Source organism: Euwallacea similis, chromosome 30 (assembly GCF_039881205.1).
Source record: "Euwallacea similis isolate ESF13 chromosome 30, ESF131.1, whole genome shotgun sequence".
In the NCBI taxonomy this organism is placed as follows: Eukaryota; Metazoa; Arthropoda; class Insecta; order Coleoptera; family Curculionidae; genus Euwallacea; species Euwallacea similis.
This window is the reverse complement of record NC_089638.1, coordinates 1011413-1036450: the sequence shown is the minus strand read 5'-3', so window position 1 is coordinate 1036450 and position 25038 is coordinate 1011413. Positions and strand designations below refer to the sequence as shown.

Here is a 25038-nt window from a genome sequence, read left to right as displayed (position 1 = left end):
ATTATTTAGCAGCAGAAAGTGGCATCGCCTCCAACACCACCGGAGCGACAGGCGCAGTCTCCTGGTACTCCAACTTTGAAGGAGGCTCCACGTCCTTGGCAGCAACGAAATGTGCAGCAAGAATTGCCACCATGGGCTAAAAAAGATGAGGTTGAGGTATGAGCTAGAATGTGAAAGCAAGGAATCAAACAAAATACAGTACAAAATAAATTAGATAACATAAACATAATATATAAATAAACAAAAAGCTCAGTTTTTTTTCAAATCTATTCTTCAACGGAGAAAACTTTGTTACCGATCTGGTAAATGTTTAGGAGATCTTATTACTATTAAGGTTATCATCTTAATTAATATAGTATGTGCTTAACAGAATAAACTTTTAAACTGATGTAAATTTTTTCTAAATTTAGCCAGCCCAAACGGCTCCAACTCCACCCAATAGGCAAAACAGATGGGGACCTCAAGTAAGTCCCACTCCTCTTCAACAGCAACAAGTAGCGCCTCCGCAGCCTGTCAGACAGCAGCAGCCTGCTCAACAATTCTCTCCCCGGTAATGTGTACTTTTAGTCACGAAATACATCGATAACTATATCATTAAATTTTCAGACCTCAAGTGCAACCGCAAAATCAGAACCAAAACTACCCTCAAAACTCATTCCCTGTGCATATAGAAATCCGAACTGCGCCCTACCAACAGGAGCCGCAGCCCTCGCAAATGAATCCGAATGCTGTTTACGTTACTCAACCCATAGTGCTGCAACATCCAGGACCTGGAATTGAGCCACCATATAGAGGTGATATTTTCCTAGATACTTTAATATGAAATTAAACAGAGTTTTCACTTGCAGGGCCCTCTTCAAAGCCTCAGCAGCAACAGCAACAATATCAGCAACCCAGACAACAACAGCAACACCCTAAAGTGGATAGTTCTGGAGCGAGGATTATTCCCATTCAGATCGAGGGTCGGACAACTCCAGTTGTGCCCGCAGGAGATAGGTTAGTAGTTTTGACGGTAATTTGTTTAGTAGAGTAGGTAAATCAGTTGTCACAGCAGGAATTTTAATCGACAACTTAGCTGGGGAACGCAACCGCCGCAATCCAACAGTTTCAAGGTGATTCAGAAAATCACGAAAACGGACGATGAGGACGATGATACTCCCATTACTCAGCACTCTGCCAGGTATCCTCAAGAGATGCCGGAACAGGTGAGACGAATGAAGATTAACGATAATGGACATTTTAAGCAGGGTAAGTAATATATCTTACAAAAATCCTATAAAAGCATCACATAAAAATAAATTGTAACAATTTAGGTAACGGTCAACCTCAGCCATATGTCCATCCCAGCGAGCAAGTGGTACCTGAGCCGAAAAAATACATGGGAAGCAATATCCCAAGCAGATCCTTCAAAATTCTACAAGCCATGACTGCGCCTTCAGACAGTAGTGGTAAGTGTTCTCAAAATTATACTTCTACACAAAACTATTCAGCAAACTGTATTTCTACTACATAAGTCTTATCTTTTGTGATCAATGTTCGTATTCAGTTAACGTTTGTTTCAATCATCCCCGACAATGTAAATAACTAATTTCATTTATCCAGAATTATTCATTCTCTTCTAGCCAATGCCAACTACAACGAAGAACCATCTTATAATCCCCCTGTTTTCAATCCCTACAACTATCCTTATTACCCTCCTCCATACTGGCCCGATTACTATTCTAACTATTACCCTCAAGAGCAGTCAGAACAGTTCAAGACAGGCAACGAGAAACCATGGTCAAAAAATGGTAGAACTACCCCTATCCCGCATACCCCTACATTCTATTATCCCCAAGAGCATTGTGAATCTACCTCAAAAATGAGTGAGAAAAGTAACAAGAGCGGGAGAAGTACCCCACTGCCTACTGCAATACCAATGCCACCGCCAATGCCCGCTCCATACTGGGGTTACATGCCTCCTCCAACAGTTTACGCTAGAACAACTACTCCTAAGCCAGAGGGTTTAAACTATAGATCTCAAGCTTCTAAATCCAACCAACCTCTAAATAAAGTTGAAGGCAACTACCATTATCCAATGTACCCTCCGTATTTTGATCCTTATTACTATGGTTACTACTACGGGTACCCCCCTATGGCTCCTCCATATCCTTATTATGCGATGTCTCTAGCAGAAAACGAGGAGTTTAGTGGGTATTCTTCAATGGATGAAATGTCTAGTTATAACCCCAATAACAGGAGATCTTCCTTGAAAAGAAGAAATAGTTTGGAAAATGGCTCGACTAGTGTCCAAGCATTAAGACAACATTTCGAAGTTAGAAGTAAATCCGCTGCTCCTAGAATTACAATTACCCCAACTTATTCGCAGGAAAATATTTGTTATGATCTTCCCCCTGACAAAGAGGAGACTGAAAACTCAGATACGGAAGTTGAAGATGATGAAATTGTTAGTGTAGGAGGTCTGCAATCGATAAAATCAGTGCAGAATTTGAGCGTGTATGCCGCTAATGAATTGATAGAAGACACAGATCAGTGCTCTGAGAGTGAGGAGTCGACTGAAGAAGAGCAGTCGGAAGAAGAAGAAATGAATATAGTGCAAGATGAAAATGAAATAATTCCCCATCAACTGAGCATTATCTTTGAAGAGAGCGAACAAGGCGAATCCAAGCGCTCTTTTAGATGCGGTAGCGTTGCTAGCGAAACCACTACTATTGCAGAGCATCATAGTGAAGAAGAACAAGAAGAGGATTCTGTCATGTATAGTCCTTGTGCAACTATTGCTGAATGTTCTAGTGAAGAAAAAGAAGAAGAATATACACATTACCATTATGAGCCAGAGAAACATTTTTCTAATAAGGGAAATTTGAAACTTAGTTCCAAAATTACTTCACAGTCTGAAGAACAGAAAGCTATAGAAGAACAAGATTTTCTGGCGAATCAAAATGTTAAATTCAAGATAAAGTTGTTCCAAGAAACAAACGAAAGCTTCTCTGTGGCAAAATCTTCCGGCTCAGACGAAAGATGTTCCTCAGCATATGAAGAACAAAGTGAATCGTTAAGGTTTAGCGGATCATTCAATAGACGCTCTTACAGTGATATTCAACTTGAAGAAATTATTTTCAAGCGATCGAGTATTATTAAAGATGAGGAGGAGCTAGTTTTTGAAAATAATAATGATGTCGTTGTAAAGACCTTGGAAAATAAAAGTAACCAAAATGTTAAAGAGAAGTTCAAACAGAGTGATGATAATTGGTGGGATGTAATTGAAAATAATAACGAGAGCAAAGTTAAAAGTGAGGATGTAGTAAATAAAGACGTTGAATGTGATATGAAGAAACCTAAGGCTGATTCTGTGATGGTTGAAGTGGATGGCGAGATTGTTTGTGTTAAATTAAGAAACAAACCAGGTCGAGGTAGGAGAAACTTTGAAAATACCACCACGAAAAACGAAATTTCAGATGATTCATTTTTCACAGCAGTTCCGAAGCGTAACAGCATCTACGACATGCTCAAAAGCGATGAAAACGGAAAAGAAGAAAATTTAGTTATTTCTAAAGGAACGTTGATGAAAGTGGATAGCTTCGCCTCCCAACTTGAAGCCATAAAAAAGAACTCTGGTTTGTTCACCTCGGATGATAACAGCTTCGTTAGACCCAAAACTATAATTAAAGAAAAGAGTCTGGAGAACCAAACCGCACCCGAATTAGTTAACTCTGATCAACAAAATCAAGAAAAATTAAATGAGTGCCTTGTTGATGCTAATTCAATTATTGATAAGAAAATTGAAGAGGTTACATCTCATGAGAGCGAAAGCTCTGAAGAAATCGACTTTTGGAGCCAAATTAAAAACGACGATGATGACTTTACTCCTAGGAGAAGAACCTTTTATTTAGACGAAGATAAAGAAGACTTCATATCTACTGCCGTAGCCAGTCAATCACATAACAGTTCTCCAAATGAAATTGAAGATATCATTGACTCTACTAACTCTAGCGATAGCAGTTCTAGTGAGAGTCAAAAGTGCGAAGAGAGACTTGAAATTGAAATTTCTGAAAGCTCATCAAGTTCTTCAGATGAGGATCGAGAAATCGCTCAAGAGGTGCCAACATCCAATCGCTCTTCAAACAGCAGGTCTACATCTGTGGAACCTCCAACGTTAAAAGCTCGCATAGAAGCATTGAGGAATAGTATCGCTGAGAAGCAGAAGAAAATAACGCCTGAACTTGAAGAGGCAACTTCAAATGTTAGGTCTAGAATATCTTCCATGGAGGTGCCCATCGAAAGTCGAAGCAAAACGGCTTCCACGAAGAGCAGCATTAAATCTTTTGAAGAATATTCCGAAGAAGAAGAACTAGATTCGGGAGTAATCTCTGATATTTCCAGACATATCAGTGATAGCGAAGAGTTTCCGGAGCTTAGAAAGATGACCAGGTATGAGCGGGCGGCTACGCATTCTCGTCTTTTCAAGCTTCTGCAGGATGAGTGTGACATTGTAGAAGAGAAGGAAGATGATGAGGTGTTTTTGCAGAAGGAGAACAAGTTTAGTAAGCTTTCAGTGAGGAAAAATAAGCCTGAAAATAAATTATCTCCGAGCCGAAGTAAGCTTAGCTTACCACTGAACCATTGCAGCCATCCTGATACTCCAGCAGTTAATCAAAAATTGGTTGAGGAACTAATTCAGAGCCTTCTTAAATCGAAAAAGGCGCAAGTCTTCAAAAATATGCCTAAAGAGAAACTCTACGCAGCTGCTGTTACTATATTGCAAGAAGGAGTAGAGAGTAGAGAGACCCCTTCTGAAGAGTTTAGTAGTCTTTTGTCACCTTTTAGAGACGACACTCAGTCAAGTACTCCAGCCCAAACTCCACAAGAATTCTATGCTGATTCTAGTGATTATAAGCAATACTATGACTCCTGGAATGATGCCGCAATGGAAATCATGCCGTCCAAGGCATTCAAGCTTCTACAGGAGCATATAGAAACCAACAAATTAGGTTCCATAGAGGGCATTCTGGCCAAATGTCCGAGGATATTGTCCTCGAAAAATATTCCCAAGGAAATCATGAAATTCTTGGACGAAAGTTCTGACTGCTCTGCCTCTTCCTCTCTTTCCCATAATCTCCCCAATTCGAACGACATATCGAACACTTGAAATTCGAGACAAATTGGAATAATTTGCGAAAATTTTGTCCGACCCCCGGTTAAGATCGAGGTATCAAAAAATTGTGTGGTCAAATCTGTATTTTTTTTTACACGTTTGTATAGGTTTTTTTAGAGCCGATAGTGGTGTTAAGCGTCTATGATTTGGTGTTCCATTTAGGATCGATTTTTCTGGCAAAACTTAGCAGAAGATGGGAACTAGAAAACTGCCCTTTAGTCGATTAAATACATACATATTCACAAATACATTCACAATATTGCTCAAGGGTCTCATAAAACTTGAGGTTCTTAATAAAAAGAACTAATTTTTTAACACTAAGTTAAGACTAATTGAAGTGACGAACATTTCATAGATCGTTTACCCACTAAAAATTCTCCTTTGGAGTAAACTCCACCTTTGCAAATTGTGTCATTTCATTTATCTATTAAAGATAACATTTATTTGCATTTGACTTACAAGCCAAGAAAACTTTTTTATTTATTTATTTGTTATGGCATTTTAACAAAATAATATATTTCTACTAAACATATACAGGTGTATCGGGTTAATCATTCATTACCGTCAGCTTATAGTATTACATAATTTTCTTAACAAGTCCATATTTCATTCTGATATTAACTAAAAAGGTGTAGTTTGCTTCAGAAAAGAGATAGTTAACGCATTTGGTAGTGCAACTAAATAATTATTCATTTGTGAGTGCATGAATGTTTTAATTTTATTGATATCGTATTTGTTGTTTGTCCTGCTTTAGTGTTTCAAATGCAAATAAAAGGTGTCTTCAATAGAGCCACTGTTTTCGTATGGACCTATTTTCTCATTATAAAACTCCTTTATGTACTTATCCGTAATCCTTTTTTTTTCTTGTAGGTTTAGGACCTGATCAATCCGATTTTTAGAAATCTCTCAGAAGTTCTGATTCGAGGACGCGAAGTAGTAAAAATTAATGAAGAGAGTTTTACTTTTAAAATTTTAAAGGCACATTTTTCTGTGTGTTTTTTTCTTGTATTTTTTTGTTTATAAGTTGTGCTTTAAGATGTGCATTTTCGATTTATTTATTTCTCATTTTATCATTAATACATACAATTTTCTTACGTTTCGAAGCCTGTTTCGTTACTGCTTTAGGAATGTTTGATGTTATATAACAATGTCACTACTAGACGTATTATAACTCTTGTTATACCTACCTGTTCAGTTTTGTATTATACTTTATTAATTTGTTGTGGCATGCTGGTTACTCCAAAATGTGTGCAGCAGGGTTGAAGGGTGAAGGAAAGAATCTTCAGTCAATTCTTCTTTTGTGCGTCAACATCATTTTTAAGTTGCGGTCACAAAAAGTTGAAATGAGGAGAACTATTATTTCTGTTAATTAATAAAAGGAGAAATAGTGTATGCCAGTGGGTGACAGATAATGTTAATTTTGACGATTTTATATTGATATTACATATTACGATTTGCCAATGCGGATTTTGTGGCCTTCTTGTATCTATATTTACATTGTATTTGTCTTGTCATTGTATATAATTTTAGTCAATAATACCTACTTACTTAATTATGGTACTTTAAAAGGTAAATGTCGCATATCACATGATAAAAAGTATAATAATGTGTATGAAATAAAAGTATTTTTAATAAATTATTCGATTTACCGGGGTCTTACCACTTGGTCCAGACAAAAAGGAATAGCTGCCTTATTTGTCAATACCAATCTCACTTACAAATGTGCTGATTAATTAGTTTACTAGATTTCGTGGGTGAACTCCTAAACTGCTAGAGAAATTGAACAGAAAACACTGTTTTATGGTAATCCAAACAGGTTTAATAGCCGCAAATCGACTTGGAGCGTTGACGAATATTATTAATATAAATAAAGAAATTTTGGAAAAGGCAGTGAAACCCAGGGAATTTTGTATCATGGTACTTCTAAGCATTGAAAATGCTTTCAATACATCCAACTGAGATATAGTCATAAAATCAGTCACAGTGAAATGTTTTGTTTTTTGCAAAAAGTACATGGGAAATAATAAAATAATAAACAAGTAATTGAAGAAAATTATAAGAGCTGCTTGAAGAGTTCACCCTCCACTTCCAAGTGTAGCCTTATGTGTCTCTTTAAATTCAGCATTGATCTTAAAACGTTCCCTTTTCATCTTAGTCCTTGAAGTCGTGAAGAATTTTCGTCGTAGAGGGCATTCCAAGGTCTTATCAATAATAATTTAATTTATTTTATTTATTATTTATTAATTAATTCAAAACTGTTTTTAAACTCCCTTTAATACCCACATGCAATCCCCTTTAAAATAATCCGTGGAATAAACCCTGTAAAGAACCCCTTATGTCCATATCCCACTACGAAGGTCAGCTGAAGGTGAACAAAGATCCCCAGAACGGGAATAAAAGTGCCACGAACCAGTTTTATCCACTTTTCAAACATTCCACTGCGTGCGCCAAGGGGTAAAAAAGACGACAAAAAAAAAGCGGCGTTAGCAAGAACTGGTTATATCCGCATTCCACACATTCCACCACCAACAAATGTAGATTAGTGGGTCAGTGCAAGTAAGACAAAGTACGAAAACATCGAGACGAAAGCGAGAGAAGGACGTTAACATGTGCAATAAAGACAGATGCTTCATATACCCATTCTCGTCGCTGATTACCAGGCCGTATGACTCAGAGAGAGATGGAATGATTGGAGTCTCTCTCAGATGTATCTTTTGTTTGTTCCATCATAACCTCAAAAATATTTGTTTTGATTTTAGCCAGAAGATTGTTGTTATTACGTTCTTTATAACTGGAATGTAAAGTAATTGGAAAATATGCTTGAGATTTATTATAACTATCAGCAAGGTTGACGATCTCGAGATATTGTAAATATGATCTCATCACAGGCTATCGAAGAACCGAGATATCCTCATGTCTCTTTGAGCAAGTTATCTCAACACCAGAACCAGAATAGTGTACGCCAGATTCATGCAAATTTCAATTTTTATGAACCCAATGGGAGAGGTAGATTGATTTCCTATCGACGTTATTCCTAATATGATGCTTAAAAAGTGTCAAAGAAAATATCCTTTCTCCTGACTGTATGGAGGATTGAGATTATACTTCTGGGACTTATCGAGATTCTTGAGGTATTGAAATATTGCAGATCGAACACAATCATCAGATGTGTAAGGTACTAAGGCGTTCTCATGTCTCTTCGAGTAAGCCCTCCCAATACCAGAACCAAAATAGTGTACAAGATAAATGCAGCTTTTACAAAAAACTTACAAATAACAGAAAAAATCGAATATATATGAGGTACAAAAATGTCTATTTGATAGCCAAATACCTTATTAATGCCAATAAATAAATTTATTCATCTTGAGTGTTTAGGTTTGTTTATATGTTGTACATTAAAACAAAGAGTGGCTGAACTAGTTCAATATATCTAATTAAAATATAAGCTGATTTTAAGTATTATCGCTGTCCACAACGAACCAAATTCAAGGAACCAGCCGGCGTCATGTGCAGAACAATAAACCCTTACGAGCAATCCGTAGTTACCCCGTCAAAAAATCTAGGTTATGTGTTATATCATGTACACAGTAATTGTAATATCTTTGAATGCCATCGCGGTATAATCAAGTGATTGTTATTAAGTGGGAACCAGGTTTAAGCCCCATTAGATACAGAGTTTTGTATTTATTTAAAAATCCATTACATAGCATAAAAAAATTGGAAAAATTGGATTGAAAGTTTTAATCTTTTATTACTGTCCATCTTAACCAAGAACAAAAAAATAAAATAATAACCTCAAACATCAACAGTTTTGAAAAAATGGAGGTTTGTTGGTAAACAAACTGGAAAAACTTATAAAAAGTACAACCCCAAACTGAAAATGGGTTTAGTTCAGACCATTTTTCACTGCCTAATAGTGTGTTCCTTAATATTTCAAGATTTTGTGTATGTCTATGGAGAGATGAGTAAAGAAATAACCGAACAAGGCAGAACTCAATACCAAGTAAGTATATTTTTTCTTGAAAAAGGCTTCCTAAAAAAGATATGAAGGTCTATGGCACAAATAGCTGTCAGATTTTAGAACTCGAAAAGCAGTAGTTTCTTAAACATTGTGGTGATAGTTTTCTCAATTTAGGTACTTGTTAGATACCTTCTCAAATTTCTTCCTATGATAAAACAATAAATATGAAAAAACCTATAGTGTTTTCCATGTATACATGGTGTTGCAATATAAAAGTCATACAATTTTCTTCCAAAGAAAAATGATTTATATCTAAGTATTTTCTACTGTTATTAATGTTGAGTTGACTCTATGGTGATACCTATTATTGCTTGTTCAGCTCATAGCATGTACATAACATAAAACATAAAAAGTTCATACCTATATTTACTTTTTTGTGAAATTCTTATGCATCATGTTATGCCAATCATCCTGAAAAGAATTGTTTAAATGCAGGCTCTATCAGACAAGTACAGTTTTTATGATTTTAAATAATTCTGACAGGTATGTATTATTTTCTTGAAGCATATATCATATTTAGTATTTTTGCTCATTGAATCCATACTTACCCTGCAAGATATTATAGATGATAAAAGAGAGAGGCAGCCTCCCCAAATATGGTCCATGCTGGCGTGCAGCTCTCCAACATCTCTCTGAAGGCTGCAGCCACCTGTCTGAGGAAGTCCAAAGCGATATTGCCTTACATATTACCAACTGCTTTCTGGAAATGTCTGGCCATGAAACTTACAATTGTCAATCAGACAAAAAACCCAACTTGAAGGCCATATGCATCAGCAACATGTCAGACAGGGCCTTCAATGTGTATACTGAATTTTACACACATACTCAGAACATTTGTTGGTTTCTCCAAGGGCAGTTTTGGCATGAAACTATTGCTGAAAATACACAAAAAGTGGGAAAGCAGTTAGAGGTTTCTGCAGAACACCAACAGAACTTAATAAAGGTACAGAAGGAAAGCATTTTACTACAAGAAAAGATGTTGAAGCAAGAAAGGTTTCTTGAGAAAATACTAGAGGATGTTTATGTGTCTGTGAGTGCTCATCAAGAGATTTTGAAGGTGGGTGTTTTTTACTAATTTTTTTAAATCTGCAATTCAATAGAAATATTTTCAACGTTTTAGCTGCTAACACAAACAGTGACAAGTCTTCAGACTTGGATAGTTGGAGAGATTTCTTGGCTGGACTCAATAATGTTCAACATTTTTGCTTTAGTTTTAATTTTTCTGTTTACCGCAAGTGAGAGAACGTCCTCAGCAAGACTTCCCCTATTTTTCCTTTTAACCCTAAACATAGCAATAGAAAGACTGATATGTTCATTATACACAAAGTATTCTTCTGAAGTTAAAACTCACGCTCTCTACAGCAATCTCTATAACTTCGTTTGGTACGCGCGTTATGCTTTTACATTCCTAGGTGCCATAGTAATCCTCTATGTTGCCCTAACTTACAGTAATATTTTAGAACAAAATAGGAGTATGCTTGCCACTATAAGAAAACAAAATAGTGAGATTTTAAAATCAGTCGAGCAATTTCGCAGAAGCAGGACACCGTCAACAATAACTGCCACTTCCATAGATTTTATTGCTGAAGAGAAACAAGGGCTGAAGAAAGTGAAAGATAACTGTGTTGGTTCTAGTAAAAATAGGAAAATTTATGAGAGAGAGCATAGGGAATGTAGCTTTGATTTAGAACCGCTTACTCACTTTAATAAAAGGACAAATGGAGTTTTAGATACGAGCATTTCCAAATATCAATTGAGGAGTTACAGTAGACAGGGCACTCCTGATTCAGGGGTAGTTCATTAACAATTTTTTTCCACTACTAGCTTGTATTGATGTCATAATCTAAGACGCATTTTATTTTTGCGTTTAGGACTTAATTTGTGGTTAATTTAGATAGGTTTACTGTAATTTTGTAAAATCTAATTAAATCTAGTAGTGGAAAAAACGTATATTAATCGCGGTTGTGAAGAACTTATAACTCTCACGTCTTAGGGACGTCTCAGCAGTGCGCGCTTGGGGAGTTAAAGTTGATGTTCGAGTCATAATAATGTGCTTCTCAACCTTGGTATTCCAAAATATTCTAAATAATATTGATAGGATTATGTAATATTACAATACTTTATTTATTTATTGATGCAACTGTGATTTTATCTGGTTGGATCATACCATTGAATAACCACAAAAAAATAGGAAAATTTATTTTTTAACTTCGTTAAATACCTATTTATTCCATTTCGACGTTCCAACAAAAGTCATTGTTTTAAAACATTCCATTTAATTTTAACATTCCCTTTGTCTATATGAAGCAGAGTGAATCAGAGAAGTCGTGCGGTTTTCAAAGTATGATTCTACGTTTTATTCATAACTACAATAATTTTATATTGGCTGTAGCAAAGGAATATCTAATAGCTATGTGATTTTTGTGATTCACTATATATTTTTGGACGAATTTTAAATGGTTTAGAGATTAAGAGTGAGAGTTTTTTCCAACCTTCGTTTTTGAGGTCATTCACTCAATTTCCCATTTGATGTGCGACCCTATGCACTAGGTGAAAGTTTAAAACAAATTTTACTTATTTGTTCTTATTTTTTACTACTTATGAGTTTACATGCCTAATACGCGTATATATTTATGAGTTTTTTCACATTGATTCCATACTCAAAATTTAATACTTCGCACTTTCTATTTCAATGATTAATACGATGATACGGTATTTCAAGTGAGCAGTTTTTTATTTGTAGATTTACGCTTATTGGCTATCTGCATGTTATATGTATTATATGTGCACCTGGATCTTGTATTGATCTTTTTAGCTAATAATTAGCCACAGATTAGGTTTTTTAACTTCTTGTTAGTATTGTCTTTTCCCTCAAATTTAAGCAATAGTGGCAATATTTTATATATCACTTAAAACGCCAGGTAAAACAAAAAATATTTGTATTTAATTTGTAATTTATAACTGCCTGCAAAAATCTATAATTGCTATCATCAGTGAATATATTTTAGATGATATTATTGTAAATATTTTAATATTCCTGTTACAATAGACGAACAAAGAGATATTATAAAATGTACAAAACTACCTAAGTTATATTTTTATATCACATTTGATAGAAAGGCCAATTAAGTTACCCTCGAAGTTGTGCTAATTGTGCTTCAATCTCATCATCCGTGAGCCCTTTGGACTTACCACCAATTTTTCCTGTTTCAGGTAGAGGTGCTCCAGACATCTGAAAAAATAGGTCAATGTGAAGCTGTGAAATATATTTTGAGAGTAAGCTATTTGTATTTTGACATAGGTTAAATTGTTCGAGTGCATTAATCTCAAATTGGATTGAAATGAAAATTATTGGGCAAAAACTATATCAACAAATCTTAAAGTTGAGATCTATTGATCTCAACTTTGAGAGCGCTATTTATACATATATGCCTGTAACGTTTTGACGATGCAATTAACATGATTCATATTTTAAATCATTGACTTACCTTCCCACTGATTTCTATTCCAATTTCATCTAGTACTTGAGTGACAATGTTGTCACTTTCCTCTTCATCCCCAGATTCTGTTAGCATATCATCTAAAGTATCATTAACTGCAAAAGAGTATTTGGTTATTTATTAATATTGCATAATTTATTTTATGAGAAAAAGAAGGAAAAAATATCTTTTCAGATAGAGCCAAAAAGGCCATTTAGGACCTATGCTTATATAAACTGGTTGTTATAAAACTGAGTTAGGAATGACACTCTTAAGTAACCACATAATTGACACCTATATACATATATCTAATACTGTAATAAATTAAAAAAAGAACTTACTCATCTCATCAGTCATCTCCATCTTCATATTTTCTTTTGTGAAGGCATTCACTGTGGCAGCAAGCTGCTCAGGTTTCATCAACCTATTCATGTCAGCCATAGTTTTTCCTGCCACTCCCATGGATTCTGCCAGTTTAACATTGGCCCCCATCGCCTTGTTTTGGAATTGAACTCCTGTAACTTTACTGCTAGCAGCATAAGACCTGGTTTTCTGTTTGCGGAGCTGGACTAGTTGTTTGGCTAAAATGCGGCAGCCTTCATTGTTGCCCTCTTTGGCAAGCTTCTTTATTTCCTGTTCCTAAACACAAGCTTAGTGGTAAAAATAGTTGCAGACTAATAAATGTTGCCTACTAGTATTCAGGAATCATAATAATAAATGATGAAATAAAAAAAAACTAAAGCACTTCAGAACTCATTTTTCCAATGTATTTTAAGTACAAATTTTGTTTCCTAAGCACTTTAAAGGATTTTTATTTCATTGCAGATTATGTACTAATTATTTTTTTTACGAAGTTGTTAAAATATTTAGTCGCACTCACATTCACTGCATGTTATAGTGAATATTCTTACCAATTTTTTTTCTTCTCGTTCAAGTTTGAGTCTGTCTCTTTCCAAATCCCTTCCAACTTTCCTTAATGCTTTGTCTGTCTCCTTTTGCTCTTCTAGAAAAAACAAAAGCAAATTGGTTTCCTATACATAATAAAATTATTATTCGTGTAAATATGAAGCAAGTTATTATATGCATAGATAATATAAAAGCTAACACAAGATACTTATACTTACATACCTTTAGGATCTGGTTTGGACCAGAAATTTAAGAAAGACATGTTAGTTAAAGTATACACTTTTACATCAACAACTATGGGATAAAGGGCCAGTAAAATAATTAATAAAGGTTCAGAAGTAACGTTGAAACTTTAATAAATTACAATCAGTACAATAAATTTGGAACTGAATCATCCTACATAAATAAATTTGCTTGTTTTCATGTTTATTTATGATCTGTCATAACATATGATTTTGACAACTGGCTTTTGACAAGTTGAACCACGCGGCTTCTTTATAACTAAACAGGAGGACCTACTACCTCAACAATACGAGCTTTTTATTCACACTCCATTTTTTTAATACAGGGAGTCCCGCAACTCAATAGCCATAAACTAAGGGTGAGCTTTTCTGTCAATTTCAGGTCGAAAATATTTTATATATATATGCTCAAAACTTTTATTTATTGACTTCAGCCTATCAAATTAGAATTTCAATGCAATTATCCCCACTTTACATTAAAAAAATTAAAATAATTTATTTAATAAAACATAACTAACATGATATATATTTTTAAGAAACTATACTTTAAGAACCCTTATTTTATAGTCATCGAGTCACGGGATACTCTGTATAAGTCAAAAATTTTGGGAAGGGCTCTATATAGGGTGTTAATTAATGATCTGAGGTCACATCATATCGCAGTTGCGTTTCATTTTAGGTTAGATGCTTCATATAAACTTGAGTCCTGAGATTCTTTATTAGGAAGATACAAAGTGATGGTTGGAGATACTTCTTATCTTTTCTTTGCAACTCCTAGAATTTAGGCCAGGTTTCGTTTAATCTCGTGCTAATTACAAATGTTACGGTTATACATGATATGGCGCAACATTTGATGTTGAAAATTTACATTGGGGATCGAACCCAAGATAATTTTCACTGATGGATTTACAGCACTCCGGTTGAGACGTCGTATTATCTTGCATGCAGTTAGGAGTAGTATTTTTACAAATATGAACAAAATTCGTTGGATAGTAGGGCGCAAAATACCCTACCATCTCACGTTGCCCGTTGATGGTTTGGAATATAAAGGGGAAAACAACTTATTCCATTTGATGGGCCAAATTATGGGTATCTTTCTCTTCACTGGTGTGGGTAAAAACCGAAATATAGCATAGCTATTTCAAGATTCCTGTAAATTGGTGAATAAGTAATGCAGTTTCTTATTTATAGATGTCGCGTTGCAGTGATTCAGAAAATGCATAGTAGAGGGCACGACTAGTAAAAAATTCAATAATTTCTTACGTTCATTGCAAAACCTGTATTATCATTAAATACCGGGTATCTCAAATTTGAAATTGTGTTGTATGAAAGGAGAGACGGTTAGCACTCCCCTAGACAAGGATGGAATAACACATATATGCTTAAGGCACTCTTAAGCACATTTTTTTAGAAAAAATTATGTTGTGATGCGTTCTATTTTTGAGTGTGATTTTTGATATAAAAACTCATTTTCAGTTCCTAACGTTTTCACCGTGAAAGTCGAGCTTGGTGTGGTGGTCTGAATTTAGACTTTGATAGGAATCAACTAGAGCAAAATGCTGAATACTTTTATATTTTTCAATTTTATAAATTTAACATTAATATGGATTCACTTATATCTCAACACTCGTGAAAGCAGGCCCAATCACACACATTAAAATCTTAGTAAATTCTATTTTTTAGTTGGTAGAATCAAGTGTAGATTTGATATCTTAGAGTTAAGCAGAACTAGAGAAACTGTCATATTTATACTGGTGAGCAATTTACTTATGCACGTTTTACAAGATAGACACAAAAACTGCAAACTCGCTAATTTCTAGCAAGTTCAAATTGAATATCCAGAATTAATTTAATAGATATTCTCATTGATTTTCTAGGTTTCATGTACCAGATCTCTACGATAAGAGTGAAAAGATGACAAAGATAAAACGTTTAGTGGAAGTAGATGTAATAAGCATGAGAAGAAATGCCTTACCCTTGTCCTTAAGTTGTGCGAAAAATCATTGGTATGTTGAGGTAAGTACAAATTTGAGACGGATTCTTGAAATTTCCATTTGATTTTTATTGCCATTTTATCAACTTTAATTGTCTTTTTAAATTGGAAGTGGTTATACCTGTTAATGTTAATTTAACATACTTCGAAAAGTTATTGCAAAAAGGCACCTATACTTTCAGCGAAGCAGACAGAAATAAACATTAATATGTGTTATCTTTAATTGTGAAAGGACCGTTTACAAGTTTATTATTAGGTGTATCAGCGGTAGATCGAACGAGGAACAGCCCTCTGTCGTTCTACAATTTCGGGACCTAGACAATCCGCTACAAAACTATTCCGACAAGCGATTAGATATGATAATTTGACTAATTTCCAGTCTTAAAATCATAGCTATGCAAATTTAACGATTCCTAATTTCTGATCACTCTCAAAGTTGACTCTCGGGTATTTTGAAAGTGGACATCAGGATGGTGAATCCCGACTTCATGAGAAAGAAGAATAATCCTGAAGGAGAACAATTTTCACCTCTTACGTCCCCCTCCTTCCTCATAGGAATACGCTACTGATTGATAGCAGTAGAGATATTTTCTCTTTGCCTTACAATTTCTTCGAGAAAGAGAAAGACAGAGGAGAGCGGGGAGTACTTTGAGAAAGTCTAAAGTTTATTCAGAATCAATAGAACGCTATTTCCCTTCTCAGGGCCTTTCTTATCGAAGTAGTGTCAAGAATCGCCACCCTAAACCTTGATTTTTTTATATTTATTCGTAGATTCAAGCTTCCGAATAATTTGTTTCAAATTTGATGTTCGTAACGTTGTTTCTAGTTACAAAAGGATATACGGTTAAACCAATTTAATTCACTTGAGGCGAAGACTGTGAGCTCTGGTGCAGAAAACCCAAAAAAATCATTGTTAAAATTCATCTCGGCATGCGTTCACCGCTGGACGCAAACTCATTTAGAAGGGTCGCCCCCTCTAGAGTAAATTATGACGATTCAAAGGGGGCCTTTTTTATTTGTACTGAAAAGCGGTTTTCAAATTTAGTGTCTTAAAATTCAAAATGCGTCCATTAAAGTACACAGGTGAAGGCCTTTTCCGACTGCCCGAAGGATGATTTATACCGAACGTTAGTCCGTTTATGTTATTCCGTTGTTTGGTATTTCTATTTAAAAAATACACTATAGAGTCTGACTTTTACTACCAGATATTTATGTAAATTAAACCAATTAATGTTTTATTTTATTTATGACAAGGTCTTCTCTATTGAGTATATTTCTACCGTAAAAATTATAGAAAACAAACACTTCATCATTTTTCTTCTTGTTGGTAGGTGTTTGTGTTTGAAACCAGTTCGCTTTTATCATCTTAATTAACAGAGCCCTCCCACCTTTATCTAGTATAGGAATCAACAATTAAAGAAAACACTTCTTGTTTGTCTCATGGCGTTTTAAACGGGTTTAATTTCGCAGTCTTTACCCATCGTGGGGCGGTCACGATTTTTGGTCCGGAGATGGTTTTGTTACGATTAAGGTCGCTTCTGCACACGGGAACCACGATTTTTTCGCACCTGATATCCAAACAAATTGATGGGTTCTCGTTGCGCTCACTCCTATTTTCTTTTTTTATCCTCTTTTCCATTGCAGCAGCCATAAAAAATAATCACTGATGAGGTGCAAATAAGAGTAAATGCAGAGTGACCCTAGGTGATCTGCAACCAATTACAGAAACTATTTGGCACTGGAAATAAAAATTTTGCGATTTTACAGTATATGTATGTACATGCAGGGTGTTCCAGATTTGGCTTACGTTTGAATTGGTATTTCGGAAACTATAACAGGCACGAAGTTCTAGGCAATCCTGGTAGTGCCATAATGATGGAACGAACGAAGCGAAAATAACGCTTCTTTAGTGGAATCAGAATTTGGTGGTCTAAAAATTTTTCAGAAATCTAAGCAGTTAAACACTTTCTCGTTTAACTGACATAATGACCCTTGTAGTCTCTGAAATCCCAATAACGTAAGCTAAATTTTGGGTACACTGTAACCAAATAATTAGTAATTTCTTTTGATTCACATCAAATATAATTCGGCACACACTTACTAATTTACTCAGTTGACGTTAACGCCGGTTCAGCAGCTTCAAACGAGGGTTCAGCGTGAGGGTCCATTCGTAATTTACTAATAACCCTTAGCTTCCCGACAAATTAAAAACATACTTCCACAGCCCTGTAACAAGTAGGCCCGTTTTGAATTTTAAATGATCCCGAAGTCCGAAATTTGTTTAATTCGGTTTTGGACCGGGGATCGAATAATTAATGGCGAGACAAGACGGATAGCGGGTGGTCGAAACAAATTTAACAACAACCACCCACTGTTTGATTAACTCGTCCTATAATGTCTGTCGACTTTTTTAATGGCAAGTTTTGTTTTGTAGGTATTCGACTTAGCTGGTAGTTTGTGTAATTGTTCTGCGTGTCGTTACACAGAAACTAAAAGAGGGAAGATTTTTCAAACAAATTTTAAAAATGCCGGCATTTTTGTTAAGAATTCAACATCGTTAGCAAATATTTCGGTGCAATGCTGACTCCTAAGGGTGGTCTTCAGCTTCCAGTTTTACCTTTTGTGACGATCCACTTTGCCGCCCCTTTATCGGTGGCTTTAAATAATCTCGTTTTTTGTCCACCAATACCAATTTTAAAAGCGAATAAATTAACTGCAACTGAGCAATTTATTAATTCGTTTTGATTTAAATGATACATTCATCCTCTTGTTGGAAGTAATGTTTTTTCAACTTATCATCAAACGTATTTTGATATCATTCACACAAACATTGACAGATTATTGACTTTTATAGTGGACAGGGCAAATCGGCCACACAAAAGGCTTTTATAGTGCGTATACCAAAAGGCCATCCTATTGACAAAACCCAGGTTTATGTGCATTTTTGAAGGTGAAATTTCAATGGGCCACCCCAAAAGCTCCTGATGACGTACAAATATTTAGTTTGGTTCTTTCCTTGTTGACTTAACGTGGAGTATTTCCGTTTTGCACACTGACAAGTTAATTCTTGCCGAAATTAAGCCGAAATAGCTTGAAGGTGTAATAATGCGAGATGTTGGTTTTGGAATAAAATCATGTTTGTTTTTAAATCGCTTTTACATTAAACTTATCTTAATGGGCAAAATGAGAACGTTTGCAGAGCGTTATGAATCCTAAATGAAATGTGGCCTATTGTAAATCCAAGAAATTAACAAAGATCCATCTCTTGTGGAAATGATTTGTTGGAATGAGCGTGCTAAGCTACAGGGAACACTTTTGTTCTGAAATTGTAGAGATGAATGGTAGTCTAGACTTAAGTTGAGAATTAATAAGGAGATATTACAATTTGAGTCTATAGAAAGATGACGAAAGCAAGTTTAGATCCAGCAAAATTTAATCACAATTTAAATGCTGCAAAAGTGCAGAAATGTATGGTATTTTTGGATTAAATTCACATGCTCAATTTTTCAGTCTCAAAAAATCAAAGAAAGTTGAGTCCAAAGTGAGCGGAGTTTGACCAAATTTGTGAGTTTGAGTTGTGAAAAATTAGAAATTGGTAGAATTTTTGCTCAAAACTGAAAATTACATTTCTCATGGTTAAGTGTCCAAATAAAAAAAGAGTGTTTCGTGTTCCAATTTAGGTTAGCTCAGGGTAATATGTATGATTTATGCAATGTGTATGTGTGTAATTAAAAATAAGTATATAATATACGTAAAAAAGTGTATATAATATATATAATATTAAATTGTTGATTCTAGGGAGTTCACTTTTCAAATTGTTTATCATTATCTTTAAAATCTTCTATCTACTCACATATTTCTGAAAGTGACTATTTAATTATATCTTCTAGAAACTAAATCAATTTTAATTCCTCCCTACGACCGATTCCCATGAATTTAGGGAAATAATTTATGATATCGCACTAAATTATAGAGAAAGTATATTATTTGAATGCATTATACTAAAATGAATGCGAGTTTAATAACTATTTTACTGAACATTCAGAGGGGTTATCAACAATCAATAAATTTACCACAAAGCTTCACACCACAAAATATATCTTTATTAAATTCAAAATAGACCATAATAAAATAACTTGTCGCCTGTTACAAAGCCCGAATGTCATGAGCTCTCCATTATACAGTGACATTAATGGATAATAAAAAAATTACTAACTTGGCTTTCATTACTCAAAAACGACAATTTGCATCTCCGCATTTTCTGTTCGTATGGCGTGTGTTGTGTGTGTACACGGTATAAAATTAAATTGGGTTTTTGTTGGTGGGGTTTTTATAAACTTTTTGAGGCAATTTAATCAGAGGATAAATAAATAATGGATTGAAGTTTTTAGGGTAATTGAGGAAGGACGTTATGGGAGTAATAAATTTCCATCGCGATATTGTTATGCATTTAGGAACATTATTCGTTATATAGTCTTTATATGAGCTGACAGTAACATGAGAATGAGTAATAGGAAGGTAATTTAAAACAATTTAAAATAAAAGCTTATTTTGTTTTTGAATTCACACAGGGTTACCCTTACGTATACTATAATCGATCTATTATTTGAAAAATGATACGAGGCAGAGCAAAAATATCTATCAAATTTTGAATATAAATATTTTAAAAATTGTGCAAGTTAGATCACAGATGTTAATAAATCATTCTATGTATATCAAGAGTTGTCCCGGGCATCTGTCCAGTAAAACACGTGGGGTTTCCGCAGTTCCTCCCATGAGGAATCGTTTCTAGACATTACTTTTGATAGATGGAGATTGCTCTCGTATTCAGCGCAGTACTGCGCCAATATCTTCCTGCAATTTTCGTCTTTAATGTTCCTCTCCGAGATGGTCACAATCGTCTGACACTCTCTGCCATTTGTTTTCATCCTTCAGAAGTAATTCTCCAATAATTTCTTTTCCTATCTCTTTAAATTGGAAGAACGTGTTTCTCGTTCCTGTGAACTCGTAACATTCGCATAAAGTATGCTCTGCAGTGTTCTTCTTCCTATAGTACCAAAATTCGTCTGTCTCTAACTTCTATACCTCTCTGGTGCGACAGAAAAGAATGTAATAAATGGTATGACTAACCTGAACTAACCTGGATTAACCTGATGTAATTTGATCTAACCTGTAATAGTAAATATCTGTTGCTAAGAAACATAATGCAGCAAGTCAACTGAATTTAAATGAATGCCCCAAGAAATATCACACATCGGAACAACACTTGCGTACGACGTTCTGGTTTATGGAATTTATGCCACATCTATTTAATTTAATTGATTTGTGCCATTGTAATTAATAGACACATCATTGATTAATTTATCTCTATCAATCATGTCTTTATCAATCATAATGGAGCGCATCGATGAAACGTTGGTACATGTTGTTCAACATCTATACCCAACACTTACTTGGTGAAGATGGTAAAAGCAATTGAATACCTAGTCGAGAAGTGTAAATTTCCGAGAAAATTGCAAAGTGGGTTTGAAGAGACCTGTGACTAAGACCGCTGAAATAGGGGAGTAATTTCGTGAGATGATCCTAATGATGTGCGAGAGGAAGATCAGGCAGAACGAGATGAAGGTCAGTAACATGATGAAGATGGAGGTGAGAGCGATATCAGACACACTTAACCGTGCAAATTGGACAAGATAGCCTAGTGGTGAGCCTCTTGGCTAGTTAAAGTTTACGAAAAAGTGCAAAAGAACTAGGATAAATTGAGACAACCCAAAGATGATATTGCAGTAAATATTCATCTGTGCTGAACCATTAGAAGATGCACCGAAAAAACTTGTAGAACAAATTATAAAGGACATGGAAGAAATATACCACCTAGAAGATCAGCAACAGACTGTGCAAATTCTCTAAAACATTTCAACCAATGATAATTATTATCGTCTTAAAAAAATGACTCTACTAGGAAGTTTTAATATTTCTTATTTCTGTCTGGCATTCAACTGTATATATCCCTTAACAGTTTTGTCGACTGCGTTCATAACAAGACCTTCAATATTTATCTTTACACATATTTAAGCATGCACAAACATAAATTTAAGACCGACTGTCTTTGGATTTGGTTAATTATTCCGAAGCTGGATAAAATGATTTAATACCCACTACGTTTATTCTCCAGACACTCGCATCAGCATCAAGCTAATGGAACAATGTGTGAATCCTGTCTGATTATGGTTTCAGCTTCGTTGCACACTTTAATTATTAACTTTGTCTCAAATGCGAACACTCAGTCTGGTGATTACTAATCCCCAATGCAATTGGGGGATCGACGTATGCAAAGTGCAGAGGAAGGTTAATTACTATAACCGATGTCTGTAGGATACGAAAATGTAAAAATTTGTTTAAAATATTGAAACATTGATATTGAAAAACATGAAAAACATTGGATTCGAAGCAAAAATGCACATCTTGAGATTTCAGTTCATAGACGTATGAAACACAAAAAAAATATATTCTGTATACAAGAATTTTCAAATTTTGGGATTTATGGTCAATCACATGTGTTATATTATATGTTATCATAATCAGAAAAAAAGATCAACTCAAAAATGTGAAAATTCAAGATGACTCTCAAGAAAAAAAACAAAGTTGATTATGATGGTTTTCGAAAATCGAGACGTCGGATTTTAAATATGACATCGCCATGTTATAGAAGAGGAAAAATTGTAATGATGAAGTGTCAATTATTTTTAACTATCTCTAAATAAATACGTTTTTTCTAAATTTCAGTTTTTTTCGAATACTTTTGAAAGCTATTAAAACGATATATTTTTAATGTAAAATTGCCCAACTTTATCTTAATTTAACCGATCTCGTATCTTTTATGGTTACCAAAATCCTCATGGTTGAGGTCCAGAAGCGAACATCCTGTATTTTTTTATACTTTTAAAATATGCTCTACATTATTTCTTAATTTCTTACCATTAACTTTTTATTCCAATTCTAATATACTTTAAGTGGACTACCCAGTATAGTCTCAAAAGCCAATAAATTGAACTAAACCACTTTGGCAGCCGTATTTTAATTATTCAGAAAGATCTACTACCGAATTACTATCAAAGATACGTGCTTTTCAGCCGGTCCATATGAACCACTTTTCTCCTTGCTTTTGCATGCTTTCAGTCATTATTTATTCACTTAATTATAGGGTCCTTCTAAGTTCTAAGCCGTTTTGAACAACCTTCCTATGTCCCTGATTGGATTGTTTGAAAATAGCGAGAGAGGATCATAAGAAAAGCAGACTGAATTAGTCAGTATGTTAAATCTCGCGTCAATTGATTTGGTCTTGTTTCTAAACTTTTTTTTGGTTTCTTTAAAATTATGTGATAAACCCATTTGTGTTAAACAGTCTCCATCCGACGATTTGAGCGCTCAAAGTCTAAATTCAATCTCACTTCACTATCACATATCATTCTTGAAGGAATCACATCATACATGAGTCTTATATTAAGGTCCTCAGAAGAAGAATCAAATTGCATATTTCCTTAGTCCGGCATTGTTATAAAAATTATATAATAAAATATTTGTTGGACATTATCCAGCCCTGTGTATGTAACGGAACTGTTCAAGTCTTTTGAATGGAATATAGATTATCTGCTTGCACTAGATTACGAAATATTCGATATTTTTGGTCTACTTAACAAAATTGTTTTTCAATTTTAGACAAAAATCTAAAGATTTCATTGTTCGTCACTCACTCCAATGTGCAATTCGATTCATACTTTTGACTTATTATCTATCTATTTGCTTCTATACTTACTTCGTCAAGCTCTTCCCAAAGTTGTAGTAAAGGAAAAAATTAAGAGAAAAAGAGCAAGAGAAAATGAACTTAATGGTGAATCATTAAATGGAAAAATCCCTACCAGGAATAGTCAATGGCTCTGTATATGGAGGAATCATAAGAGCCATAAGTCCTGAGAGCAAAATATTTCTCCCACTACTCGCAAGTAAAGTAACTGCCCATTTATTAAATCAGGAATTTTCTATAGCAGAAAAGCGATATAAAAACTGATTCCATTCATCGAACGGAGATGACAAAATGTGAAGCTCCATAAATATATTCTCGGGTATCTTGAAAGGCTGAAAATGAGCCCTAAAAACACGGGGCATATAAAAATTTATATTCTCTCCCATCGAGACAATCGCTCATATTTCCGCAATCGCGGCTTAACATCTGCGGTTCTTTCGCCCTGCACCGGACACTGTGAGTAGAATTTAAAACTGCTTCGGTTTTAAATTAAACTTTTAAATGTTATTCTTTTCGAACAAAAACCTATATGACAGATTTTTTGGATTTCCGCGCCACTGCTTAAAAAGCAGTTCCAAAGGCGGTTGCTATCATACTAATCCAACCCATCCCTCAATCTCAATATGTGGTCTCTATTCTTCTCTGAAACTGCTATTATTAGAGGCTGCTATTATGGGTATCATACGTAATTAAAATTCTCCTTGAAGAACTAATAGAGAGAGATTTAGGTGAAGATTTACGAATCAGAGAGAGATGACTGAGAAGGCAAGTTGCTTTCGGTTAGCTCTGGTAAAAGAAGTGAATAAGCCTTTTGTTGTCCAATTTTATGCTGCATAATGGGAGGTAATGGGTTCTGATTATTTCAATCTATTTTTTGTGGAGATGCGATTGATTTTGGGTCTACCAGGTGTTGAATCCCTAAAGCCGATTAAGCGTTTTTAAGAAGAGTTTTTAATTAAGGATCTGCACTGTAAGAATTCCTAAAGAGTTCAACGTAACTAGAGGCATTTTCCTCATAAATTATTATTAAAGGTGATCCCCATAATTTAAACAAATCACCTAACAGCTGATAAACCCCCTTAATTAATAGCCACTTCCCTTAGCTGTCCAATGATACCTTTTATAACCCTTTTACGCTTGAGAACAACAAAAAATGCGATTTTAATTTTGGGCTTGGAATTTTTTTTCCACGGTTTGTGTCCTGGAGCGTTTTGTGCCCTGTAATTTTTCTTCGATTTCGGCTATCTGTGAAGGTTATCTTCTAATGGATAATTGTAACGCGAGGCATAAATAGTTGATACAACCATGAAATCTAATAGATCAGTCTCGGGTCGACGAGGATTTTAAGGAAAAACAATTCGTTTAGTCAATATCTAAATGGTTGTACTAGGTTAGTTTGAGTTATCTATTTGCATTGTAATGCACTAATTCAAAATCA

General features: G+C 34.7%; 4 protein-coding genes and 1 non-coding gene across 13 annotated transcripts in view; 3 read left to right on the top strand and 2 right to left on the bottom strand.

The window, feature by feature from the left end:
* Positions 1-6791, top strand: part of LOC136417829 (uro-adherence factor A) — a 35271-nt gene extending 28480 nt beyond the window's left edge. For 4 of the 8 annotated variants that reach the window (XM_066403655.1, XM_066403650.1, XM_066403656.1 and 1 more), the window contains exons 6-13: positions 10-156; positions 411-550; positions 607-794; positions 849-996; positions 1043-1248; positions 1314-1448; positions 1623-5209; positions 6026-6791. In XM_066403655.1, coding sequence (XP_066259752.1) covers positions 10-156; positions 411-550; positions 607-794; positions 849-996; positions 1043-1248; positions 1314-1448; positions 1623-5149 — 4491 coding nt within the window. In that variant the 3' untranslated portion in view covers positions 5150-5209; positions 6026-6791. The remainder of the gene's footprint in view (positions 1-9; positions 157-410; positions 551-606; positions 795-848; positions 997-1042; positions 1249-1313; positions 1449-1622; positions 5210-6025) is intronic. The other 4 variants (XM_066403651.1, XM_066403654.1, XM_066403652.1 and 1 more) reach the window with 4 other exon arrangements.
* The window catches only part of LOC136417846 (monocyte to macrophage differentiation factor 2), a 199091-nt gene that overhangs the window by 102112 nt on the left and 71941 nt on the right, over positions 1-25038 (bottom strand). The window lies entirely within an intron of this gene.
* LOC136417784 (uncharacterized) lies at positions 8973-12260 on the top strand. 2 transcript variants are annotated; one of them, XM_066403590.1, is made up of 3 exons: positions 8973-9158; positions 9742-10233; positions 10297-12260. In XM_066403590.1, the coding sequence occupies exons 1-3, from the start codon at positions 9036-9038 to the stop codon at positions 10978-10980; spliced, it is 1299 nt and encodes a 432-aa protein (XP_066259687.1). In that variant the 5' UTR covers positions 8973-9035; the 3' UTR covers positions 10981-12260. The 2 variants fall into 2 exon arrangements, with proteins under 2 accessions (XP_066259687.1, XP_066259688.1); XM_066403591.1 differs by having other exon boundaries at positions 9043-9158; positions 9733-10233.
* CHMP2B (Charged multivesicular body protein 2b) lies at positions 12144-13984 on the bottom strand. Its single transcript, XM_066403592.1, has 5 exons — positions 13784-13984; positions 13567-13658; positions 12997-13294; positions 12665-12771; positions 12144-12408 (listed from the first exon to the last, which is right to left on the bottom strand). Exons 1-5 carry the CDS (start codon positions 13821-13823, stop codon positions 12307-12309), a joined length of 639 nt encoding a protein of 212 aa, XP_066259689.1. The 5' UTR covers positions 13824-13984; the 3' UTR covers positions 12144-12306.
* Positions 15122-15212, top strand: LOC136417893 (U6atac minor spliceosomal RNA). Its single transcript, XR_010752874.1, has one exon. It is a non-coding gene; the product is annotated as a U6atac minor spliceosomal RNA (small nuclear RNA).

What these genes read in the sequence shown, in the direction of transcription:
- LOC136417784 (XM_066403590.1), top strand. Translation starts at nt 9,036, where the DNA reads ATGGGTTTAGTTCAGACCATTTTTCACTGCCTAATAGTGTGTTCCTTA. An exon ending in AAGGCAGAACTCAATACCAA is followed by an intron (nt 9,159 to 9,741) that starts GTAAGTATATTT and finishes AAGATATTATAG; the next exon opens with ATGATAAAAGAGAGAGGCAG. An exon ending in CTCATCAAGAGATTTTGAAG is followed by an intron (nt 10,234 to 10,296) that starts GTGGGTGTTTTT and finishes TCAACGTTTTAG; the next exon opens with CTGCTAACACAAACAGTGAC.
- CHMP2B (XM_066403592.1), bottom strand. Translation starts at nt 13,823, where the DNA reads ATGTCTTTCTTAAATTTCTGGTCCAAACCAGATCCTAAAG. An exon ending in GTCCAAACCAGATCCTAAAG is followed by an intron (nt 13,659 to 13,783) that starts GTATGTAAGTAT and finishes TGTTTTTTCTAG; the next exon opens with AAGAGCAAAAGGAGACAGAC. An exon ending in GAATAGAAATCAGTGGGAAG is followed by an intron (nt 12,409 to 12,664) that starts GTAAGTCAATGA and finishes CTATTTTTTCAG; the next exon opens with ATGTCTGGAGCACCTCTACC.